The following is a 22,942-nucleotide window of genomic DNA, read 5'->3' on the forward strand; positions in this document are numbered from 1 at the left end:
CCAGATTTAGCTAGTGACTGATGAAACAATTCCAAGACAGTTTAAAAACATTTCAAAATTACAAACCAAAACCAAATGTCATGTGACTCACTCAGATTTCAATTCTCTGTTGAACTACCAGTGACCTATTATAGTATTACAGGAATTTTGTTCCCAACTCTTAAGATTAAAATAAGATAGTTAAGATGAACTCAGTGATGCTCAATCAGTTATTTTCATATCCAACAGTAAGGTCATAACCATACAGGAAACCATGGTTAGATTTTTTTCCCATAAAAGCAAACTTTGATAGCAGTGGGCAGATATCCTTTTAATGAGAAATGGAAAGATCATTTACAGAAGAAACAACACTATAGGCTAGATGTTTTGGCAAACACAAAGGCCAACTTACCTCCCATCTGCGTAGTCTGTATCTGCTCCGCCCCACCAGACGTCCGAGTCATCCTCCTCTGCATCAGCTGAATCCACACTGTCACTTTCCTCGGGCAGCGGGCAACAGACAAACTCCACCCCTCGGAACTTGTCGATTCCACAGGGCAGCAACATGCCATAGTCATGCAAGTTGGTACTCTTCTCACTACAGGTCTACAGAAGGTAAGGAGAAAACAGTGACCGTGATAATAGAGTGGATTGTTCTACCATAAGAAGATCCCAAATATAATCATCAACACACAGACTCAATACATCAAGAACCAATTACAATGGAAAGGACTGTGTGTCTTTTAAGTGGATTTACAACAGAGATTCTATTTTGCTACTCTATTTTTAAACTTCACTACTTATTTAATAAGGATATAGAAATTAATAGAAACAACAGGAATGAAACTAATAAGGAAGTAAAATGTGAAGAAGCTTGCACTGTGAATGAAGGTTGGTGCTTCCTGGTTTCACAAGGGCTCAGGAAGTAGTGACGGCTGCATGCATTTCCCCAGCTCCCTTCTACCGCCATTACAAATGAAGTTTCTCTCACCTATTTTATTCTAGAAATTCTAACTCTTTTGGCTCATTCCCAGACAATCAATCCTAGGAAGAAAAGAAATTATCCTCTGCTATGTATCAGTATTTACAGCTATTAGACATTATTGTCCTTCAGTATCTTTTTACTCTTCTGAGATTTGCTAAATTAGCACAAATCTATATTAACATAAAGCTTTGAAAGCATCCACTGTTGACAGAGGGAAGATTAATAATTCAACACATATAAGTAAACAATGAAAATATTGCACAGTGTATTCTGACTTCATAAGAATTACAGTCATTCTCATTTCTTCATAACTTTTTTTTTTAAAAACTCAAGGAGAAATGAAAAATGCGGTTATCAGATGCATAGCTGGACTTTAACTGGTTTGTTTTCTTAAGATCAATAAGCAATTAAACCTCCAAGCACATTTTTATATAAAGTTTTGTTTTATAGTAAATTAGATTTTATAAAAGGCAAAATTAATGCTCACTCTTAAGTGGTGTTTTCTGCCTAACAGCTTTAAGACTATGATAATATAATGGTTAAACTGAGCTAGATCAGGGTTGTCACACTGGGAGGGGTCGTGCTACTGGCGTTTGGTGGCTAGAGGCCAGGGATTCTATTAAAGTTAATTCTACTAAATTCTGCTGAATTAAGCTTTCTTCATTGAACAGGGCAGCCTCACCTTACCCTCCCCACACCGAAGAATCATCTAGTCCAAAATGTCAGTAGTATTGTGGTTGAGGACTCCAGACATTGGCTCATGCTCCTGGGCAGATTAGGGGAGCCAAACAAACCCGCTCTGGAGAATTGCTGAGCTAGACCGGGTGGCCTAATTCTAGGAGACTGACCTCACCACAGAAAACTGCATGAATTTATTAGAAAAGCTTCATGATAAATCAAAGGGACAAAGCAGGTTTGAAGGTAGTAATATCAAAATTTTACCTTTCTTGCTAATCACCTGATGTCATTTATCAGCTCTGTCAAAAGCAGGGCTTAGCAAAGGCTAGGATTGGTGCCAGCCTTAAATGAAGGTGGCAGCTCAGTGAACACAAACTGGGTGGCATAACTTCAAACCTGAGTTCTAACTATAGCTTTCAAGCTACTGGACAAGTGTCTTCGGGTCCTACCACTGTACTCCACAGTAGGTAACAGGAAAAAGGGTTAAATTATAAAAACTTTGTATATGTCAAAAGGAAACAATAGGTACATAAAAAATAATTCGAGAAAAAGGTACATTTTAAGGTTTATAGAAGTTAGTTTCCAATTTATAAGACATGGCAGAGACACGTAATGATTCTAAATAGGGCCCTATCGCCTCAAAATAACCCTCTAAAATGTCATTACATGTATCGCTAGGAATCTTCACGTGAAAAGAATAAAGAACACATGGGCCAGGTACCTCTTTGGCGACGGTGTGCCAGTGAAGGTGGGTTTCACAAACATCCATCCTCTCCTGGTGTAAGAATTTGCACTTGTCGGGAACAAGGAGGGCGTCACTTACAAACTCACCAACTGCAAGAAAGGAAAACCCCTTCATGTCATTCCGCCCGCATCACAGTTGACTTATCAAAGGGATGGTATCACGGAAAGATGCGGTAAAGGACATCAGAGAAGTCAGACAGCTTTCTGAATAACAAAGTGATCTGTCCACAAAAGATTAGTACCTTTACAATGGGAAGTGCTGAGTCCTTAGGTGGCTCACTTTCTTGCCACATCAACCCTGATGGTTGAATGAAATGCTTTCATATGTTTTAAGTGAAATCTTCATTTAATTAATATGAAGCTCTGACTGCAAAGTTAATCATATAAAATGCTGCCATTCAATTGCCAACAAGGGTAAAAAATACAGATGACATTGCTTAAGCAATCATTTGAGCAGAATCAATATAAATTATTGTCCACACTCCTTGAAGATTTTAATCTGTTTGTGAACTAGAAAATTTCGCATTTCTCTATGTCCTGAACAAAATCCATATATGCACATGTTTATTATGTTTATGTATATAACACAAATATATACACACATATTGTTTAACTCAATTAAATTATGAAAAACTGCTCCTTAGACTTTTGCTATATTTTTAAAGAAAATGTATTATGCAAATTATTTCTAGCAGTGCTGGTACTGCAGATGCAAAGATATTACACAAAGTTCCAGAAAAACGCACATTCTTAAGAGGGTCAGAGTTGGATAATTAGCATAATATGTAAGCTGCGAGCTTAATTTTTGTTTTGTTCACTGGAGTATCCCTAGCTTTTAGCGTAGATTCTGCACACAATCGGCAATAAATACCTTAATGAATGAAGGTGAACGCTATAACAGAGATGAAGGAAGTGATGGGCTAACATAATGAACACATCTGCTTGGGTGCGCTAGGGAAGACCTCAAAGTAGAAGTAACACTGAGATGGCTTATTAGCGTATAGATGAGCATAGGTGTGCCAAGTAGGAAATGAATGGGAGTTCTAAAATGAAAAGACAGTTATTTAGCTTGTTTAACATTCTATACCCAACACCTGGCCCAATTCCAGCAAACATGACCATATGTGGATGGATGGATGGTTGAATGGATGGCAAAAGGCACTTCAGAAAATGAGGAGCCTCCTCTGAAGAGAGAATAAGGAAAAGGCAAAGCATACTTGTAAAAGAGGCAGAAGTAAGTCTGCTGTGGCTGGAACTCAAGGGTGAGTGGACAGGGGAGTCTAGAAGTAAATAAGACAGGAGAAATATGTTGGACTCTAATATTAGAGTAAAAAATTCTGGATACCATTTTGGAGGCAACACAGGCCAAAGGATATTTTAAACAGGAATGACATGCTCCAGTTTGTTTTTCAGATAAACTCTTTAATCAAGTGAAGGATGGACTAGCACACTGAGACCCTGAAAGCAGAGAGACCACTGAACAGGCACTGTAACCCCTCAGACAAGACACTCAAGGTCAGACAAACCAACTCCAAATAACCATGGAATACAAGGTGTCTGCACACCAGCATAGACCAGAATACACCTTTTACCTTCACAGTATGCTACATGAAATTTCCTAAAATGCAACATAAAGAGTGATAAAAGGCTCTCAGAAGGGGAAGGAAAAAAGTTTTCATTCCCTTTATATAAAAGCATTCTTTAAAAAACTCCTTCTATGAAGGTGTTTAAACATTTGTCTGCTTTGAGTTCAGGCATGCATGATGTCTCATGGTATTTAAGTACTTATTTTAATAAATAATTTTTACATAAAAATCTAAGCAAATCACAGTGATTAAGAGCCTTTCATCTTGTCATTCCTTAAATCTTTTACATAATCTGTGATGTCCTCAGCATTGTATATTGAGTTATAGAGAATGAAAGAATTATGAGACAGGGTGCCCTCAAGGTATACAGGTGATGCTTGGTGGGAAAGGAACCCCGGAGTCCTGGACACCAATGCATGGCTCTGGCTGATGCGCTATCTGCATCTTTGCACCTCTGCCTTGCAACAGAGGTGTAATGGGTCTCGCATAATATAAACCTCACTTCCCAGGTGAGAAATGCCTGCACAGAAATGTATCTAAGGCCACCTGCTCTCAGGAGATAATAACCAAGCCCCTGAGATAAATGTTAAGATATAAATTATTATATAATTTATATTACATATTATAAGCAGGGCTTATTATATATTCAGCAATTCAATCACAAAAATCTGCTAGAATTTTTAAAATAAAGAGGAATGGTAAAAACAAGCTTCTCACAAACTGGTTTAGCTAACATGGTTTATGTTATCTCTATTTTTAGAAGTGTGTTTTTTTTTTACTGTCCATGTGACTATTTTTCTTTAATTGAAATATAATTGATATACAATATTATGCTGCTTTCAGGTATACCACATAGTGATTCAACAATTATATATATTACTATAATACACATTATGAAAAGGGTAGTTACCATCTGTCAACATACAAAGATATTGTAATATTTGCTGTCCCACTTTTTAATTCTTAAAAATCTATGATACAACAGGGGATGTGTGGGAACTCTCCATACCTTCCAATCAGTTTTTTTGTGAACCTAAAATTGCTCTAAAAAAATTTTTTTTTTATTAAAAATTAATCTGCTAGAATGTATCTGAAGTATCCCTGTCAAGCAACACAGACTTTCATTTTTTAAATAAATTTTCTGTTTATTTGGTTTGATTCTTAGGCAAAGGAATTCTTAACAGAATTCAAGCAAAACAGACCAAAATAAATTATCGTAATGAGAAATGTTCCTGTTTATGCTGAACTTTAGGAAATCTGGCACCATTTAATCCTAGTGAATCAATTCATCAACATACACTGTGCATATTTATTGATAACCACACAACCTAGTTTCTTGTTGTACAAGTTTGTAATTGATATTACACACACACACACTCTCCAACTGAAAGGGAATTTTTCAAAGCTAATGAACAAGAACTGCATCTGGCTTTGTAGCTAAAAAGTCTTGGCATTGTGAACAACATTGCCAAGTTCAATTGGAACTCCGCGGGCCTCAATCCACGGGGTCTCTGGTGGTCTTTGAGAGGGCTGTCTAGCTCAAATGACCTCGTTTTGCAGAGGGGAGGAAAAGAGCCCAGGTCAAGAGGCTTGCTCACAGAGCCTACTGGCAGGAGAACTGGCTGGAAAAATCTAAGTCTCCAGGCTCTCAATTTGAGTAGTAACTCAACTCACTGTTACTTAAACTCTAGTCAAAATGAGTTATTTCACCAAATAACCCTATTCCCTTTGGCTTTTATAACAGAAGATTCCCTTTTAGACCATAAAAGGCCTTAAAATGTCATAATCTACAATGCAGTCAATTCAACAATAAAACTAGACTTCATTTAGTTAGAAAGCCATGCAGGACAGTTGGAAACACATTCACTGCACAGAAGAGACACAGGATGGACAGTGGCTAAACATAGGAAAGACAGGAGGGGATTCTTTCTCTCACGAAGTCTGCTGTTAAGGCTGGGGCTGCTGCTGCAGATAGGCAGTGATGCCCTCAGGGACCAGGCTATTCCTATCTCTCTGTACTGCATCCTTAACATGTGCTGTGGTCAAACAAACGTTAAGAATTTATGTCCAAGTTCCAGCAAGAACAGGGGGAACAGGCAAGGAATAAAGGTTTTTTTCCTATTATTTGCCCTAATGAAGTTTTGCTCTTTTCCATGGGAGGGACACCTTCTCCATTATCGACACCCTCTTTGCTATTATTATGTTATCTGGTCACATGTAACTGCAAAGGAATTTTTGGAAGTTATTTTCAGCTGAGCACATTGTCACCTTGAACAAAAAGTCTCGTACTTCTAGAAAGCAAGAAAGGAAGAAGTGGGACTCGTATTAAACAGGCAAGTAGCAGAGTTTCCTACACTATGAAATTCAAAGGCAGGGAGGAATGTAATTTTCAATTTTTTTGTTGCTTTTTCAAAAGACAGATTATTTCCAGGAAGACAAAATAAGAGTATGAAGTGCTAAAATCAAAGGGACTCTGAATCCATGGCTCAGGGAGAAATGGGAGGAAAGGGTATCGGAAGAAAACAAAATTTCTCACAACTGAGACCACTAAATTTTTGAGAGTCAAAGTGGAATTGAATCGATTGATTACAAGATTCCAAAACTTTGCGTAGGTACTTCAAGGCACAGAGATCTCAGTTTTTAAAACTGATGTTCCCACGAACCTGTGAGGACTAAACTGCAGTTGCCAGAATAATGGGAATGAATGGGCTGAGAAGGTATGGGGGTCATGGATTTCTGTTCAGGGTGTGCCCTTCTTTGTCTTCCAAGACTAAAAGACTCAGAAAAGGGAAGTCGGTCTAAGAATGTCCTAGCAATCCAATTATTGAAAAATGGCAAAGCCTTGGCTTCCTTGTGCATCTTTCCTTGTGCAATACTCCACCCTAAGGGTGAGGAACTGCCCAGACCTGGCTCTTGAAAGTAAGATGTAAACAGTTTCAGCAATTCTGGACTGTGCCTGGCAATGCCTTAAATGCTTTACGTACATCATCTCACGATACCCAAGACCACACACTGAGGCAGCTCCAAAGACCTGACTCTATAAGAGAAGATGGTGAGACTGAGAAAGTATACAACCAGCCCAGGTCACACATGCAGTAAATGGTGGAGTGAGAGAATTAAATGAGTTAATATTCATTAAGTGCTCAACTCAGGGCCCATAACAATGGTGCTCAATGGATTATTTTGTCATCTTTTTCCCCAGTATCCACCAACAACTTCTGTTTGTCTTATTAATAATCAGAGTTAATGAGAACACTACCAGCTACTCTTCATTGGTCACTGATCACCTACTATTCAACTACTGAAGGCAGTGGGGTTTTATTTCGTTACATTATCATTATCCAGTTACAGTTCTGCAGATGAAATGGTACTGTTTCAGTGTTGCTTACATTGTGATATATAAACAACAGCACAGTGGGGCCATGTCCCTGTGATTTTAAAGTGCGGTATCCAAGTGACTAGTAATTCCACCTTGTGCACTGGGGTCTCTGGTCCTGGCTGTGAGAGGGGGGTTTCCTGAATCCCCACCGACAGTCCCAGTCCTTTATGCACTAACTCTTCAATGCATGCTTTCCATTTATTCTTAGTGCTGAGAACACAGCAGTAGACAAAAGAGATGGAACTAAATGAAATTTTAGTGGGAAAAGATAAAGAAAAAAATATAGACTGTCCAATGTCCAATACACAGGGAGAAAAAGCAGAGAAAGGGATAGGGACTTTTTTGGGGGTGGAATTTTAAAGAGTGGTCAGGGAAAGCAAGCCTCATTGAAAATATGGTATCTGCAATAGTGGGGGCACAGAGCACCTACCTCTCAGAGGGCAGAACATTCTAGGCAGAGGAAGAAGCGTGTCTGGTTGGGTGAACAGACCAGCAAGGAGGACGACTGTTGTCAGAGAGGAGGTGAGCGGGTGAGAGCAAGCTGTGTGAGGCCTTGAACATTGACCATACTGTGGCCAGAATTCTGAGTAACATGGAAAGACTGGGAAGTAGTTTTCTAAGTGAATTATTCTTGCCCTGCAGGCAGGTCAATATTGGAAGCAGGAAGACCAGGCAGGGAGCTGCTGCAAGAATGCAGGTAGGAGATGTCTTGGACCAGGGTGATAGCAGCAGAGATGGGGAGCAGTAATAAGATTCTGAATACAGTTTGAAGGAGAATTTAAAGGATCAAATTACAGGAATAAGAGACAAAAAGTCAACGATTTAACATATTCCTATTCCAGAGGATGTAAATGTTTTACAGCGCAAAAGATAGAAAAAAGACTCTTCAATCTTTCCTCATTGATGTGGAGACAAAAGAATTCCAGATTGATGTGTCTATTAGCCTACACTACTACATATATGCATATCCAAATGAAAACTGTAGACAAATGTTTACTCGGGCAATTTTTAATTTTATCATTTTAGACTCTTACTCCATGAACATTTCTTCTTTTAACTTGCTTATAATGTACTGATATTTTGTAACTTTCATGTTAAGTAGACTGGGGAATTTCTCTGGAAGGCATCTGTATTCAGTGATAGGAAGAACACTTACAGAAGCAGTCAAATACCTCTCCACACACTCTGTGATAAAACTGTTAGAGGAGTTTTGTATCAGAGTGGGTAGTTACTGGGTTCTCAAGGAGGACAGGAAGGTGATTACATGGTGCATTAAGAAGTGACTGTTGCTACCACCACCATTTCACTGAAACTATGCTGAAACCACAGATGGCTTTTGTAACATCAGAACTATTTGCCAGATGGCAGAATCTAAATGCATAATGTAAAGGCAAAAGAAATGGAAGCTAAGAGTTTCATTCAAATCCTCTCTCTGATTTAAGTCAAGTGAGTGGAGCTTAGCCTCATGTACATACAGCAACAGTAGGCTGGATAAAAGACAGAAATACTCTCTGGCCAAGGCACTGAATAACACCGGTCTTAGAACAATGGAAACAGTGCAAAGGACATAAAGAAAAAAATAAAGGAATAAAATAAACATTTGTTAGCAATTTTAATTTTGGAGTTTTTATGTACAAGTTAACAATTCTGCTACCACTGTGCAAGTGTACTAAGACTGAACAATTAAGTAAATGGATGGTGGATGGTGGGAGCAGGGTTCTCACTGTCAGAATAAGAATTTACATTTAAGCAAGGGGAGGAGATAGAAAGACCCATGTGGTAATATATGAGGTGGACATGTCAAGATAAACTCATATTTGGCCTAACATATATTCAGATGGTTAACTATAGAAATATTTATTGACATGTACAATACAAGGGTCAGTGTACACAAATTTATTACCTCTATTAGCTGAGAAGGCCTCAAAGTAAAGACTGCCCTCTGAGAGGTAGGTGCTCTGTGCCCCCACAATTGCAGATACCATATTTTCAATGAGGCTTGCTTTCCCTGACCACTCTAGCAGTAATGAACAGATCTAATGACCAGATCTTAGTGTTTAATACCATTCCCCAATAAAAGGAACCAGGGCTCCTTGGAGAAAGACATGATTTAGGATTGGAGCAGGAAATATACAGTGAGTCTGGAGAATCTCATTGAGGGGGGGAAAATGTATGCTAAACATGCCCAGGAGCCAACTGAAAGCACCCCAACAGCCAAAGCTGGAGTAATCTGAGCAAAGACATACAAAGTGGTACTGGATTATATTCAAAGTATAAAATAAATACCCATTAGTCCAATTCAACTGAATAAATACATAAATGGATGGAAAGAGATGAACCTGCACATTAGAATTTCTAAGAACCTACATACTCAGCTCTTGAGGTGACATGCAATTCCCCACTCCTCTGTTGTATGCTATGCACAGTAACTTCCTTCTAAAGAGCACAGTATGCCATGGGGAAAAAGAGGAACTTTACATTGGAGAAACCAGTTACTACCCCAGCCAGCTGAACAGAGTCACAGCCAAAAGGAACCTAAGGAGACCTGACAGCTAAATATCATGTGGTTTCCTGGATGAATCTTGGAACAGAGAAAGGACATTAGGTAAAAACTAAGGATATATGCCCAAAGTATGGACTTTATTGATGATCATGTATCAAGGCTGGCTCATCAATTTTAACAAATGTACAGACTAATATAATTAGTAAGAGGGGAAACCGGCGAGAGGTACATGAAAACTTTCTGGGCTATCTTCTTGATTTTCTGTAAATCTAAAACTTACAGTCTACTTAAAAATTTCTCTAAAGCCCCCATATAGAATTTCATATAATAAGGACATACCTATTTACCTTCTTATCCACATTCTAGCTTTCCCAAAAGAAAGTCCATGAAAATTATTGTAACTGAGAGACCTTACTAACTTGGGTTTCTCTTCTATGGCATCTCTAGCAACTAAACAGAGCTTGGTTTTAGATTTTTCTGAGCAACTTTTCTCTTACTCTATAATTGGGTTTTGTGTAGCACTTACATTTTTAAAAACTTCAAGAATTTCAGAATACTTATCACTAATAAAGGAAATTCTTGCTTTTTTAAGTTTAACTTTGTCTGAGAATGTAATTACAACTGATCATAGATTCAATTCCCCTTTACAAATGAGGAACACCAGGCTCAAGGGTTCCTGCACAGCTAATAACAGAGCCACGCTGGACTCTGTGCCGGACTCTCTTGTAATGCTCGGTACCCCAGAAAACCGTTATACTATTGCACAAACTCTAAATCACAGCTTCCTCACTAACCAACCCAAGACTGGTTAAGTTACACGTGCCTTTTCTGTTGCCTTTTTTATCACATTATTACTCATATTCTGGATTTTCTCAGTAACAGGCCTTTTTTGTTATTCATATCTGTAGTAACTCCACTATCAGTTAAAAGATGTCATTGTGAATAATAACAGTTGTTAAAACTTTCCAGATACGGGAGTTCTCAAGCTCTAATATGTTTCGGCAATACTTAGTGTGCCTGATCAGAATATACAATCATTCTCCCTCCATCCCCCATCACCTGGGCCTAATCTATGCTGCTGGGATGCATCTGGTCCCCAGAGGGATCCTGATTCAGGTGGTTCATGGACCACACTTTGAGAAATGATGTTTAGAGCAGGGCTTCTCAAGCTTTAATGTGCACCTGAATCACCTGGGGATCTTGTTAAAATGCAGTTTCTGACTGAACAAGTAAGTCTAGGGTGGGACCAATTCTGCCTTTTTAACAAGCTCCCAAGTGATTGATTCAGCTGCTCCTACAGGTAGCAAGGGTCTACTAAGGTAATCCATTATAACTAATCTTTTTAGGGTGTGTGTTTTTTTAAAGTTACAGGTTATTGCATTATAAAACAAGTTTATAGAATGGCTTGCCTTTTCCTTTTTAATTGTGGGAAAATACATAACATGGTATTTGCCATTTTAATCATTTTTAAGTGTACAGTTTAGTAGTGTGTGGACAAAATGAGAGTTCCTGTGGCCAGGATTCTCACCTGGCCATGGTTGACTAGCTCACTGCACACCTGTGGGCAATACATGGCTGTTGACTCTACATAAAGAGCTCCACCCATTGTTCTGTGCACCACACAGTGGCAGGGATGCAAGGCTGCAGGAGAGCAGAGCAGACGCTGGAGTGGTGGCAGTGCTGAGGGCAGAGGCCCACAGGACGGCTGTGGGGGACAACTGTGCAGACAGAGGGGCCCAGAGGCAGAGACTGGCTTGCTGCATGCAGACTCGCTCTGAGTGAATGGGATTTTAGTGACTGACCTGCCACCTGGAAATAAAGTTGGGTATAACCCTTTCACCCCAAGAATGCTTTGCTGTCAATTTCTGTGGTCACACTGAATCCATAGCGAACTTGCCCAGGGCTGAAACCCATTGGCAAGACAAGTGTTAAGTATATTCACATTTTTTGTGCAACCAATCTCTTCATCTTGCAAAACTGAAAACAGTATACCCATTAAGCAAATCCCCAAATCCGTCTCCCCAATTCCCCAGCAACCAGGATTCTACTTAGCTCTGTCTGTCTGAACATGACTAATGAAGGTACTTCATATGTATGGAATTATACAATATTTGTGTTTTATGACTGGTGTGACTTGTTCCATTTTAGAAAATACAATAAAATCTTTCAATGCCTTCCTTCTGTAAGTCTGTGCCCTGTCCCATAGATTTGTCACTTTGGCACCATTTTTAAGGATTAAGTCCCCTTTCACACTGTGGAGCAAGTGAAGGTTCCTACGTCCAGGATCCTCACCTGGCCCTGGTTGGCTAGCTCACTATGTATGTGTGGGCAATACGATGCTATTGACTCTATAGAAAGAGCCCTGCCCAATGCTCTGGGTGACACGGTGGCACAGCTGCAAGGCTGCAGGAGAGCAGAGAAGAGACTAGAGTGGTGGCAGCACCAAAGACAGACAGCCAGAGGATGGCTGTGCGGTCAGAGAGACCCAGAGGCAGAGACCGGCTTGCTGCATGCAGACTTGCTCTGAGTGAATGGGATTTTAGTGACTGACCTACCACTGTGGGAATAAATTTGGGTATAAACCCTTGCACCCCAAGAACGTTCCATTGTAATTCCTTGGTCTCACTGAATACATAGTAAACTTGCCCGGGAGTGAAACCCATTGGCAAGACACACACTAAAAGACTATGTTTACAGTTCTCTATGCTTTCAAAATACCACACACTTAATCACCGAGAGAACTATCACTGGAGTTGAATTTGCTGCTACCATTAACCACATTCCCGAGCAAATGGCCCTTCTTTCCCCATTTCTCTTTTGGTACTTCTGTTATAATTTGTATTTATGAGTATATGATTAATTGAGATGTGGAAACTTAAGTGTGGTAGGCTGAAATCCACTCATCTCTCACCTAGCTGAGCATTGTATATCCTGAGAAAGGAGCTGAAAGGCAGATCTTGTAGGGATTTTGTCATTTTTGTCCCTTGAAAAATTCAAACATCGTCACTGGTGGCTTTCTCCTAACACTTTTCTTTCCTTCCAACTTATTAAAATATTCATAGCCTGATAGATTTTAAATATGCCATTAATTTGGGGTTAGTTCTGAGGCTTTTAAAAAGCCACATAATTGCTAACATAATACCAATCAGGCTGATGTACCGTGAGGCAAGAGAACCGCCAGTTATTACCAAAACCTTAAATTAGACAGAGAGGTAAAAATACACGGCATGTTTCTTCCACATACCACACTCAGAAACCCATGTGCGAGGCAGGCTGTCATCAGGACAGAAGGAGCATTCTCACCGACGGACTTCTCCACAGTGTTGTGGACTGGCGCTTTCGGCCCCCGACCTGGTCCTGCCGGCGGACAGCCATCAGCCTTATCCCTACAATCTTCCGCAAATCCTCTTTCAAGGTTAATAGCAACAAATACATTTGCCTCTTCTCAACCCTCAAGCTGTCTGTTCTCCATAGGAACACTTTCTTCCTTAAATTAAGTCGTCTTCCTTGGTGTCCCACAAATTGACACAGGTCTATCTATCCTCTCTCCTCATTCTTTCTCTTTCACTGACTCATCTTTGAATAATTCTGATTATCAAGTAAGACACTGTCCTCTCTGCTCTGCTCTTAGTCTCTCACTCAGGTGTATCACCCTTGCCTAGGGATTCAATAGTCTCAACTCTTTCAGTGCTGACCTTTCCAGGCCCTTGCTGGCACTTAGAGGGCCCTGCTTTCAGCAAATGTACAATTGACCAACAAATCCTAAAACTGTACTGAAAAAACAATCAGCAGTTCCTCATTTGGCAGAAATCTATCTTATATGGAAGCAAAAGAAGGTAAGAGAACCAACACTCAACATTTTGGGGGAGCCAAACTCACAGTTACCACTGATTCTCCATGCCCCTTAAGCTAACCAGGTTCCTGAAGCTGGACCTCAGGTCTTATCACATGTAGAAATGTTCCAATTCTGAAGGCCAATATCCCACTTCCTGAGCAGAACCTTATCTTTCTAGTTCTCCTCCCTCGTTTTCATCTACTACAGCTGCTCATCATGACTTTAAGTCCCTGGACTCTTTCTCACTTGCTAAGGTTAACAGAGGAGTTACGCCTTCATTCCATTTCCCTGCGCCGGTCTAGGACACTCAGCGCACACATTCATCAGCCGAGCTCATAACCAGCTCCCAATGCTATGTGCCCTTGATGCCCGGACAGTTGCTCCAGCCTACTTCTCTCCCATGTGCGTGATCCCCAATGCCCACCTGCCACACTGTGCTCCCTTAGGAGACAAATGTCACTCTATATATCAGGGGTTTCTCAACTCAAAACTTCTCAGAAGAAAAGTATTTATATCATAAAAGATGCAAAGCTATTTAGGGCAAAAGGAAGTACATGGAAGGAAAAAGAAAAAAGATGTCATGGAATTTAACAAAAAAGCTAACCAGAAAACAATTAGGATACAGTATTTGGAATGAGCACAATCTTCTACTAGCATTACAACTTTGCTCTACATTCCCAAGTCTTTTGTTAAAACATAGAAAAAAGGATTAGAGTTCTGTCACTGTACCTGTAAGAGGTGTTAGCTAACAGATCTCTAATATCTAATAGAATAAAAGAATGTAATAAGTATACATGGTTCATCAAACTCTTCAATAAAAATATATTTAAAAAATTACCCAGTTTCACTTGGGAGTCATGTTTCAAAACTCATGTGATTTTTTCAATAGGGGTGGATTTCAGCTAAATTAGAATTTCTGCCTCCCTCTGTTACCGTTTTACTGTGGACTTACAAAGTGCCACTCAGGTTTATAAACAAGGCTTAGTTTCATTACTGTAAATCAATTTGCGAGGGCTTCTCACTCCTGAGAGAATGGAAATAATTGAATTTCTGGACTTCTAAGGAAGAGGGTTTAGGACAGGAAATTACTACACTAAGGCTTCCAAAAGACAGCACCAACTATTTAGCAGAAAACTCCCCTGGAAAATTCTGATCCCATTTTTCTAATCCATGTCTCATGAGGGCTTCTATGTCTTGCCCAACTCAGTTATGTCTTCATGTGATGCTCACAAGTTAAAGTTAAGAAATTACTGCGAATCTCTGTGGCAATGAAACACAAAGCCACATTATAACAGATAATGAACTTGATAATAAAAGAAATACAGGAATCTGTTTAAAGATAACTCAAAAACCCTAGAAAAACCTAAGGTCAGTTAAAGGATATACATAATTTGAAGCTATTGATCAGAGCCTTCCTCAGTAACACAAATATTACAAACTGTTTCCATTCTGACAAAATTCCCCATGTCCTATAACAGAATGAGAACAAGGCTATTCTTGAACCTGGTAATTTTCTTTTATCACTACAACTTCAATCATGGATGTAAATGAAAATTTCTGCTCACTTCGCTACTTTTCTGCTTGACTGAGTTTTGTAATGAAAACGTCTGTTCCTTTTCTATAGACCATGCATGTCATTCAAATTTCACACACCATGCAAAGAGCGAATGCTTAGAGGCAGTCATTTAAATATGTGTCATTACAAGCTGCAGCACATTTATAGATGCAGCAGTTGAAAATTCTCTTAAGCAATAAAAGCAAAGGCAACCATGGGTAGGTACATTCGGGCTTCAAACATTTTCAGACCAATTCTTCTGCCTGAATAGTCAGCCCGCCCACCTTTCCTGGCCCTTGTCCACCAGAAGGCAGTGGGACGGTGCCAACACCCATTCCATTACTCAAAGTCTTCCAGGTCAGCAGTCCAAAGTCACAGGAAAACTCCCATCTTCAGTTGGCCTCCCCAGGGAGCAAATATTTTGAAGAGCAAGCATTCCAGGCATGCAGAAGCTCAGCTTTTAAATCAAAGTAAATCTTAACTAGTGATTCAAAGTGAGGCCCTCCTGTATGTACGTAGAAGGCACACAAAAATGTTTGGCGAAGGCAAATCTCTCATTTGAAATTTAACATTTATAAATGAGGAATGTGTGTGTGACTAAGGCTTATAAATACAGGGGGGGTAATTCTAGGGTATCTCTTACACCAAATCACACAGTTTCTGTCTTTCACGTAAAATTATAAAGATGATTGAATTGTAGATCAGAGGAAAAGTACACTTAGGGTCTCAGTTATTTTTAACCCAGAAATGCTGTGATTTTAGAAAAATACTGAGGATAAACTTTTGATACTTTCTATTCGTGTTAAGAATACCTGGCTAGCAGAAAACTTCTGAGAAGTACAAGTGATTTGCCATTTTCTGGCCAAGGCAGACTTTCTAATAATTTGACAGGCTATGGGATCACTATTAGGAGGCTTAAGGTTTAATGCAGTGCTTACTCAGGTTCACCCACAAGGAGGGCGTGTTCCCTCTCTCGGCCCAACCCCTTTCTGCTCATGCCATACAGGATAACTCCAGATGCTTCATTTTCAGTTACATTCAAACTGTCTGGATATCTCAAAGTCTTACCTTTTACATTTTGGTAAACCAGTGGCTGGCTATTTACATAAGTCTTTAGAAAATATGCATTTTTCAAGACCACATATAGGAGACCACCTTTTGGGAATATGGGGCTAATGGCTTAGAAAGCCAACTGTCACACCAAGTAAGTACAAAAGATGTCTTTGATAACAGTTCTTACGTGCAAATGAACATGCGTTAACTGTAATAATAAATAATAGCTAATATGTGTGGTTTCTTGGAATTCTGAAACTTGGTAAGACCATCTCATCTTCTTTACTCTTTAGGCAACTATTTCATTGACATTCCTACATCAGGACAGTCTTCCATGTTTTCCTTCCAGATGACTTAATTCTCTTCTTGCAACTTACAAATTCCAGTATAAATTTAAGATCTCCTCACATTAGAAGATGCTAATTCCAATGCTGAGATCTCATCTTTAATAGAAAGTATGTGTTTTGCAAGAAATTCTACATTTTAGCTAAAGCATCTAAAAATGCTTATTTAAGTCAAATTTTGAGAGGATCATGCTTAAATGTACATCCTTTCTTTAAAAAAAATTGAAAAATAAATACATGAGTATGCCCTAGGGGTTTAAGCTTGACTCATTTTATTCTTATTTACTTGCTGTCATTAACTAGCGGAAAAAGCAAAACAAACAACAAAAATCATACATTCTGGTGATAGCTAGCCACGAATGGCTGTATTTCTGCATCAATAGCAGGGTTTCCACATTAAGCTCATTCAAATCCAATTAATTCTTCTGTAGGAAATCAAGGGTCCAGGAGACTTTACTAAAAGCTGAGAATAATGGTTTCCTTTGCCTAAAACAGATCTTTATCCTAAGTGGTACAACAGACAAACAGAGGAAAATGAAATAGGCATATCCCATGCTTGGGTGTTCTTTGGTTAGTCTGAGAAGCCCATATCTGCCAGTTGACATGGAAGCAGGCATGCATCTTAGATGAAACGTCCAGTAAGTGGAGGCCGACACTCGGCACTATGAACAGTACTCTGCAAGCTCTCGCCCTCCAGGGACAAGGCTAATCACCAGTGCTCTGCGAGTCACCTCGCATCTGATGACCAGAAATACCTGGAGGCCTGGCCTGGATATCGTAAGTCAGGAATCATCGAGCCAGGCCTCTCGGAAACCACTGCACTGATGAGGCTTTTTAGTCACTATATGTATTGTGAGAAAATGAACAGCCCAGGAAGACTTCTAGAACACACCAATACTGAGTATTTCTTGAGTGGGCTGCAGAAAATACGCCCCAGAAGGAGAATGAGAGTCAGCAGAGAGAAAATCAGAAGCCTAAGACAGTGTGGGCAGAAGGCAAGGTCAACAGGCTTGGATGCTATCGAGGGGTCCAGCGGGGGAGGGGCAGCAGAATGTTTGAGGGATCTGGAGAAAGGCAGCTAAGATAAGAGCTTATTCACTGGAGGTGAAGGGATGGATGCCTCATAACAGCTAACTGTGCAGAGAGTTGGAGGCTTAGAAGATAAAATTCTAGGCTTTATTCACATCAAGAATACAGCTGAAAAAGAAGAGCAACAGTGGAAGTTAACGATTTGGGTCAAATGACTGACTGAGGGCCCAGGGGTCCCTGATGAGTAAGGAAATATGAGGGGGCTAAAAATTACTGACATATAAAATTAAATAAAGGGTCTACCTACCAAAGGTTTTCAGAAGTCAAAGATCAGACACAATGAGGTCAAATAATCTACTGAAGAAAATACATGCATTGGTACCTGTAAGTTTAGATTCAATTGATAATTTTGACTGAAAATTTAAAATAAGAACAAAAATGGAAAAAGAAAAATAAGCTCAAATTATTTAAATGGCAAACACAGGATAATTTCTTGGCCACAGTGAACAGGAGCCTACTGTATTAAACATGCTTAAAGAATATAGTGTATCATCAGCCGCTGACTGACAATTAGTTCTACGCTTTCAATAGAGCAAAAGGAGTCACATGACATACTCCTAGGAATCCAGCAACTCTGAGCTCATAAAGGTCCCATGCAACAAAGAAAGGGATCTCTGTGACAGCAAAACTTTCAAGAAATAAATAAATAACCAGGTTGTACCATATTCTTGGCAAAGTATTTAACACTAAAGAGGAAGATTTAAAGGAACTTGAGCTGGGTAACATTCCTGAAAATATGTATGACTCATCAAAAAATCCTCCAATTTTAATGTCATAAGATTTGAACTTTAGAAGGGGAATTCTTACATCTCTACATCAGACACCTAATAAATACCATGTTCAAATCATCATCATTTCATAAAGGCACTTACATGTGATAGGAATTAATGGTCAGCATACATATTACCTTAACTCTTAAGGTATAATGCAAGAATGTGAATGAAATAAGTTTCTAAACTCCACTATCACTGTGATATTTACAAATGGGTTTCTGTTAAAGCAATCCTTTATGATCAGAATTAAAAGCTAAGGATAAGGAAACTATCACAAACAAAGCTGGTGATATGTTTTATCTCTACATACAGATGTCTTTGGTGTACATTGGCTTTAAACTGGACACATGTAGGATAGGTTAGATCTGATTTCCCAGAGATAAGCATTTAATGTTACTTTGTCCAGATCCAAAAAATTTTGTTTCTTCTTAATCTGAGATTCCTAAATTATGCCTTGATTATTAAATAAAACCCAGCCTTGTTTATCAGCTGGCATAAGTAAATGGCATTTACTGTACCCTAGACATTTTTTTAAACATGTGAAATAGATGCATTATGCACTTTGCCTTCCTAGTGGTTAGTCTATTCCTTCTTTTCTTTTCCCTTCCTTTTTTCAATACACAAGTTAAATCCTCCATTCATTCAATATGCACTTATTAAGCACCTACTATGTGCCATGACATGCTCAAAGCTCTGGGGATATTTCAGTGAATGAAACAAAAGTCTCAATCATAGAAGAGTTTAAATTTCAGACAAAACAATTATTTCTAAATTTACAGGCACTAAAGGAAAACATTCTTGGTCTTCAGCACTCTGTACCATTCATTCCTGATACCATTCTAGGGTTATTCCCCTGACGAAAGGAAACCCTCATTAATCCCTCAAATCCACTAGCTTTAAGACCTTCTCTCAACCTATCACCCTTTTAAGGGTTTACTATTAAAATTCGCAAGACAGTGAGAAGCTGTATCACCAGGTTACTCAGTTCATGTAAATACTACCCAAGGATATACGCAGTTTTTTCTCTAATCCAACTGTACCATCTATTGACATAATAAAAGAATTTATCCTGATGCACAGAATATACACATGTAATAAGGACTAAGAAAGCATGTATACCGTAGAGGTGATTTTGGTATATTAATGATGTGTGCAAGACAAATTAAACTACACAGAATGTTCAGATATTCTTCTGGATACCACATGGAAAACTAATTAATTTCATGTCCTTTCAAATAAAAAAATGTGATTTCTATACTATTCCAAATATTCAACCATCTTAGTCCTTTTCTAATTTTCCAACATTTTGTACCAATACTACCAACACAAACTATTGTTCCTGGAACATATGCACACATGTCCTCTAATTCATCTCTCTTCATTTTTCTCTACATGTGCCCCAGGATCCATGCCTCACCCTTTTCCAAGGGCTTCTACAGTGGCTCCAGCTCACACTGCCATCTCCTTAATTCCTATTGTTACAACAATACCTCATCTTACTTACATAAAAAATCATACTATCTGGTCATACAGTGGATGATTAGGATTAGGAATGTAAACAAATTTGTGGTTAGTGGAAAACTTCCAGGGAAGAGCAATCTAGTTTTTTGGTCATGTTGAGTTTGGGTCCCTGAACAAACACATTACTAAATAAGTAGAGAAGATCAGCATGTTTCCAGGGTATAAAAACAATCACCAAGTGCAAACTTCTACAACATATAAAATACTGCAATTCTGCCCTAAATTCTGTAACACAGGCATAAAGGTACCTTTACACACAGAGTCGCAAATTTTACCTGAGGAAAAGCAAACACCATGTAATGTCGATACAGAATATACAACAAGCTCTATTAAGTTACAGTTTAGTTTTTCCAACTCAAAGCTAGCTAAATAAGGAAACCCCTTTAATGGTAGCTTGACCCACAACATCTAATGTTAAAAGAAATTCTCTAGATTAAAAAAAAAAATGCCTGGAAGTCTTAAACTCAACTTCTTGCCATAGACCTACTTGATCAATCTCTTCACAGTGTGCAAGAGGTTAAGAAAAACCATTCACTGTCATCTCATTTACTGTTCTCTTTTGCTACATAGCCCAGATTTTTTAAACTTTGTGCTTACATAGCTATTCTCTTGATTTTTCCATGACAGGCCTTCTTACTCTGAAAGTAGATTTTCACACCTGAGCTCATCCGCTTCTTTCCCACCATCCTTCCAGTAGTTTTGTCCTGTACATGGCATTTGCGCCATCACTGCTCCGACACTGCTCAGCCCTGGGCAGTGATGTCTTCTTTCTTTGTGACCTATAACTTTGTTACTTTTAAACTTTTGGTCTTTCTATTTCCAAAGTTAATACTTGCTCCATTATAAAATTTACTCTGTTACACATCTATCAGTACTGCATCGTTCCCAAATTCCCCAAAAGAACTCAAAACCCACTCTAAACATAGGCAGGTGCATCAGGTAATGAGTGCATCAGGTAATGAGTGCATCAGTGCCGCCTCCTGGAGCCCTTCCTCCTGGGGCGCCCCACTCTCCTGCAGGCTGGACTGGCTGCTCTCCAGACTACTGCTCTGCCATTGCCTTGGGACTTCCCTTCACTATCAGATGTCAAAGCTAAAGCCTGAGACCCACTGACAGGAAAAACAAAAGCAACACCCCTCCCCTTCACTGTTCCCAAACCCCTAGACTCCTGGGACACATCACCAGCAAGAGCTGAAATTTATCAAGGGATGTGGAAGAGGGGGAAAGTTTCACAAAGCCACTCAGTGACTGCTGTGATAAAAGAATATAAACAGAATGTATCCCTACACTCTGCAGTAAAACAAATATTGAGAGCTTTCTGTGGCAATAACACCCTTGATAGTGAAACTGAAATACACCTTAACTCAGGCTTTAAGATTCCCTGCCATCTTTATGTCATTTCTTAAATTCATGATGCTTTTTCTGTGTACCTGAAAAAAAGCATACTTTTTTCCTCTTTGTATTTTAGTCAATTCTTTCATTAAGTACAAACACCAATTTTCTTTAAAAAGTGCATTACAGTACTTGAGAAAAATTATTTTCCTTAATTTCACTTTAGTATTTTTGATATGATTAACTCCTCCCTTTTAATAAACAACCAGTTATGCTTTAATGGAAACTATTGGGAGAGATTGCAAAGTTAGGCTGTATCTTATCTAACAATAATTAAATCTGAAAAATATTAAGTATACAAAAGAGCTTAGTTCTTCTTAGTTCTTTTCCTAGGGGAGAAAATACCTTGTAGTTTGTGATGGTATTAAGTCTATGTCTAATACAGTTTACACATTATTTACCTGACTTTTAAAATGTAGTTTCACTAATTAAAATGTAATGAAAACTAGGGTTTCATGGCAAGGGCCTAAGTTAATTCAATGAATTCCATTTTTTATGTTGGGTTTAAGGTGCTCTCCTGCCCCAAGAACAGTTACCTGTACCACTCTGAATTTTTCCCTTACATTTTATATTCATAATCTGATTATAATTATTCATGTGGTATAAAACATGTAAAACAAAATATCTTGCACAAGTTTTGCTATACACAAATTGCATTTTCTGCCAGCACTTGGTAAAGTTATTTACTGACTAGAACAGTAAACAAAATCAAGACAGGATCTCAAATGTGTCACTTGTACTGGTAAATAACACAATCAGAATTCAATTCCAAAGACAAACGGAAAAATCAATTTCTCTGCTGGGGGCAGGAAGTGATGGTAAACAACACACCACCTAAAAAAGGTGCTCAGAAGTTGCTAGAATAAAAAGAGAATTTTGATGAAAGTCAATTTCTTCTCGATTCTCCACCACAATCACTTGTATTCATTTACATCAAGAAACAATTCCAAGTATTTAGAGAGAAATTAAAAAACTCAAAATAATATCTATTGCATTCAGCTGCTATGTTATTAAATCAAAGACATTTTTGTCTTTTTATAATACAGTAGGTGACAATGTGACCATGAGAAATTTAAGTAACATGTGACTTTTTAAACTTCTTGGATGCCAGCATCTATTTGTCTGCCTGTCTATGTGGAAATATACATATAGAAAGAACCCAAAAGCAGTATCTAAAATAAATTACACAAAGATTATGTTTTCCTGAGTTTAGCTGTTCATTATGAAAGACAGCAGTAATTAAATGGTCTCTTGGTCCAACAACTTCATTAGTTTTAAATACCCAGTGTTTGGAGACAGCTGACCTTTTTTTTTTGAAGTAGGAGTTCTGTACCTAGTATTTAAACATTACTTATGGGGTATCCACATCTCAATTATTTTAATTTTCATATTCAATTATCTCTTGGAGAGAGCCACCATACATATACACAACTAGCAGTCCAACTCAACTGGTATGTCATAGGAAAATGGCAAAACATCAGTAAACAGATTCAGAGGTACTGACCTGTCATCACACTGTATCACTG

At 38.7% G+C, this 22,942-nt stretch overlaps 1 protein-coding gene across 8 annotated transcripts in view; it reads right to left on the reverse strand.

Annotated features, from left to right (window-relative positions):
* The window catches only part of APP (amyloid beta precursor protein), a 241,096-nt gene that overhangs the window by 143,706 nt on the left and 74,448 nt on the right, over positions 1-22,942 (reverse strand). For all 8 annotated transcript variants that reach the window (XM_017650815.3, XM_017650814.3, XM_017650813.3 and 5 more), the window contains exons 4-5: positions 2,364-2,476; positions 392-585 (exon numbers count right to left, since the gene is read on the reverse strand). In XM_017650815.3, the coding sequence (XP_017506304.1) occupies positions 392-585; positions 2,364-2,476 (307 nt within the window). The remainder of the gene's footprint in view (positions 1-391; positions 586-2,363; positions 2,477-22,942) is intronic.

Source organism: Manis javanica, chromosome 3, assembly GCF_040802235.1.
Source record: "Manis javanica isolate MJ-LG chromosome 3, MJ_LKY, whole genome shotgun sequence".
NCBI lineage: Eukaryota > Metazoa > Chordata > Mammalia > Pholidota > Manidae > Manis > Manis javanica.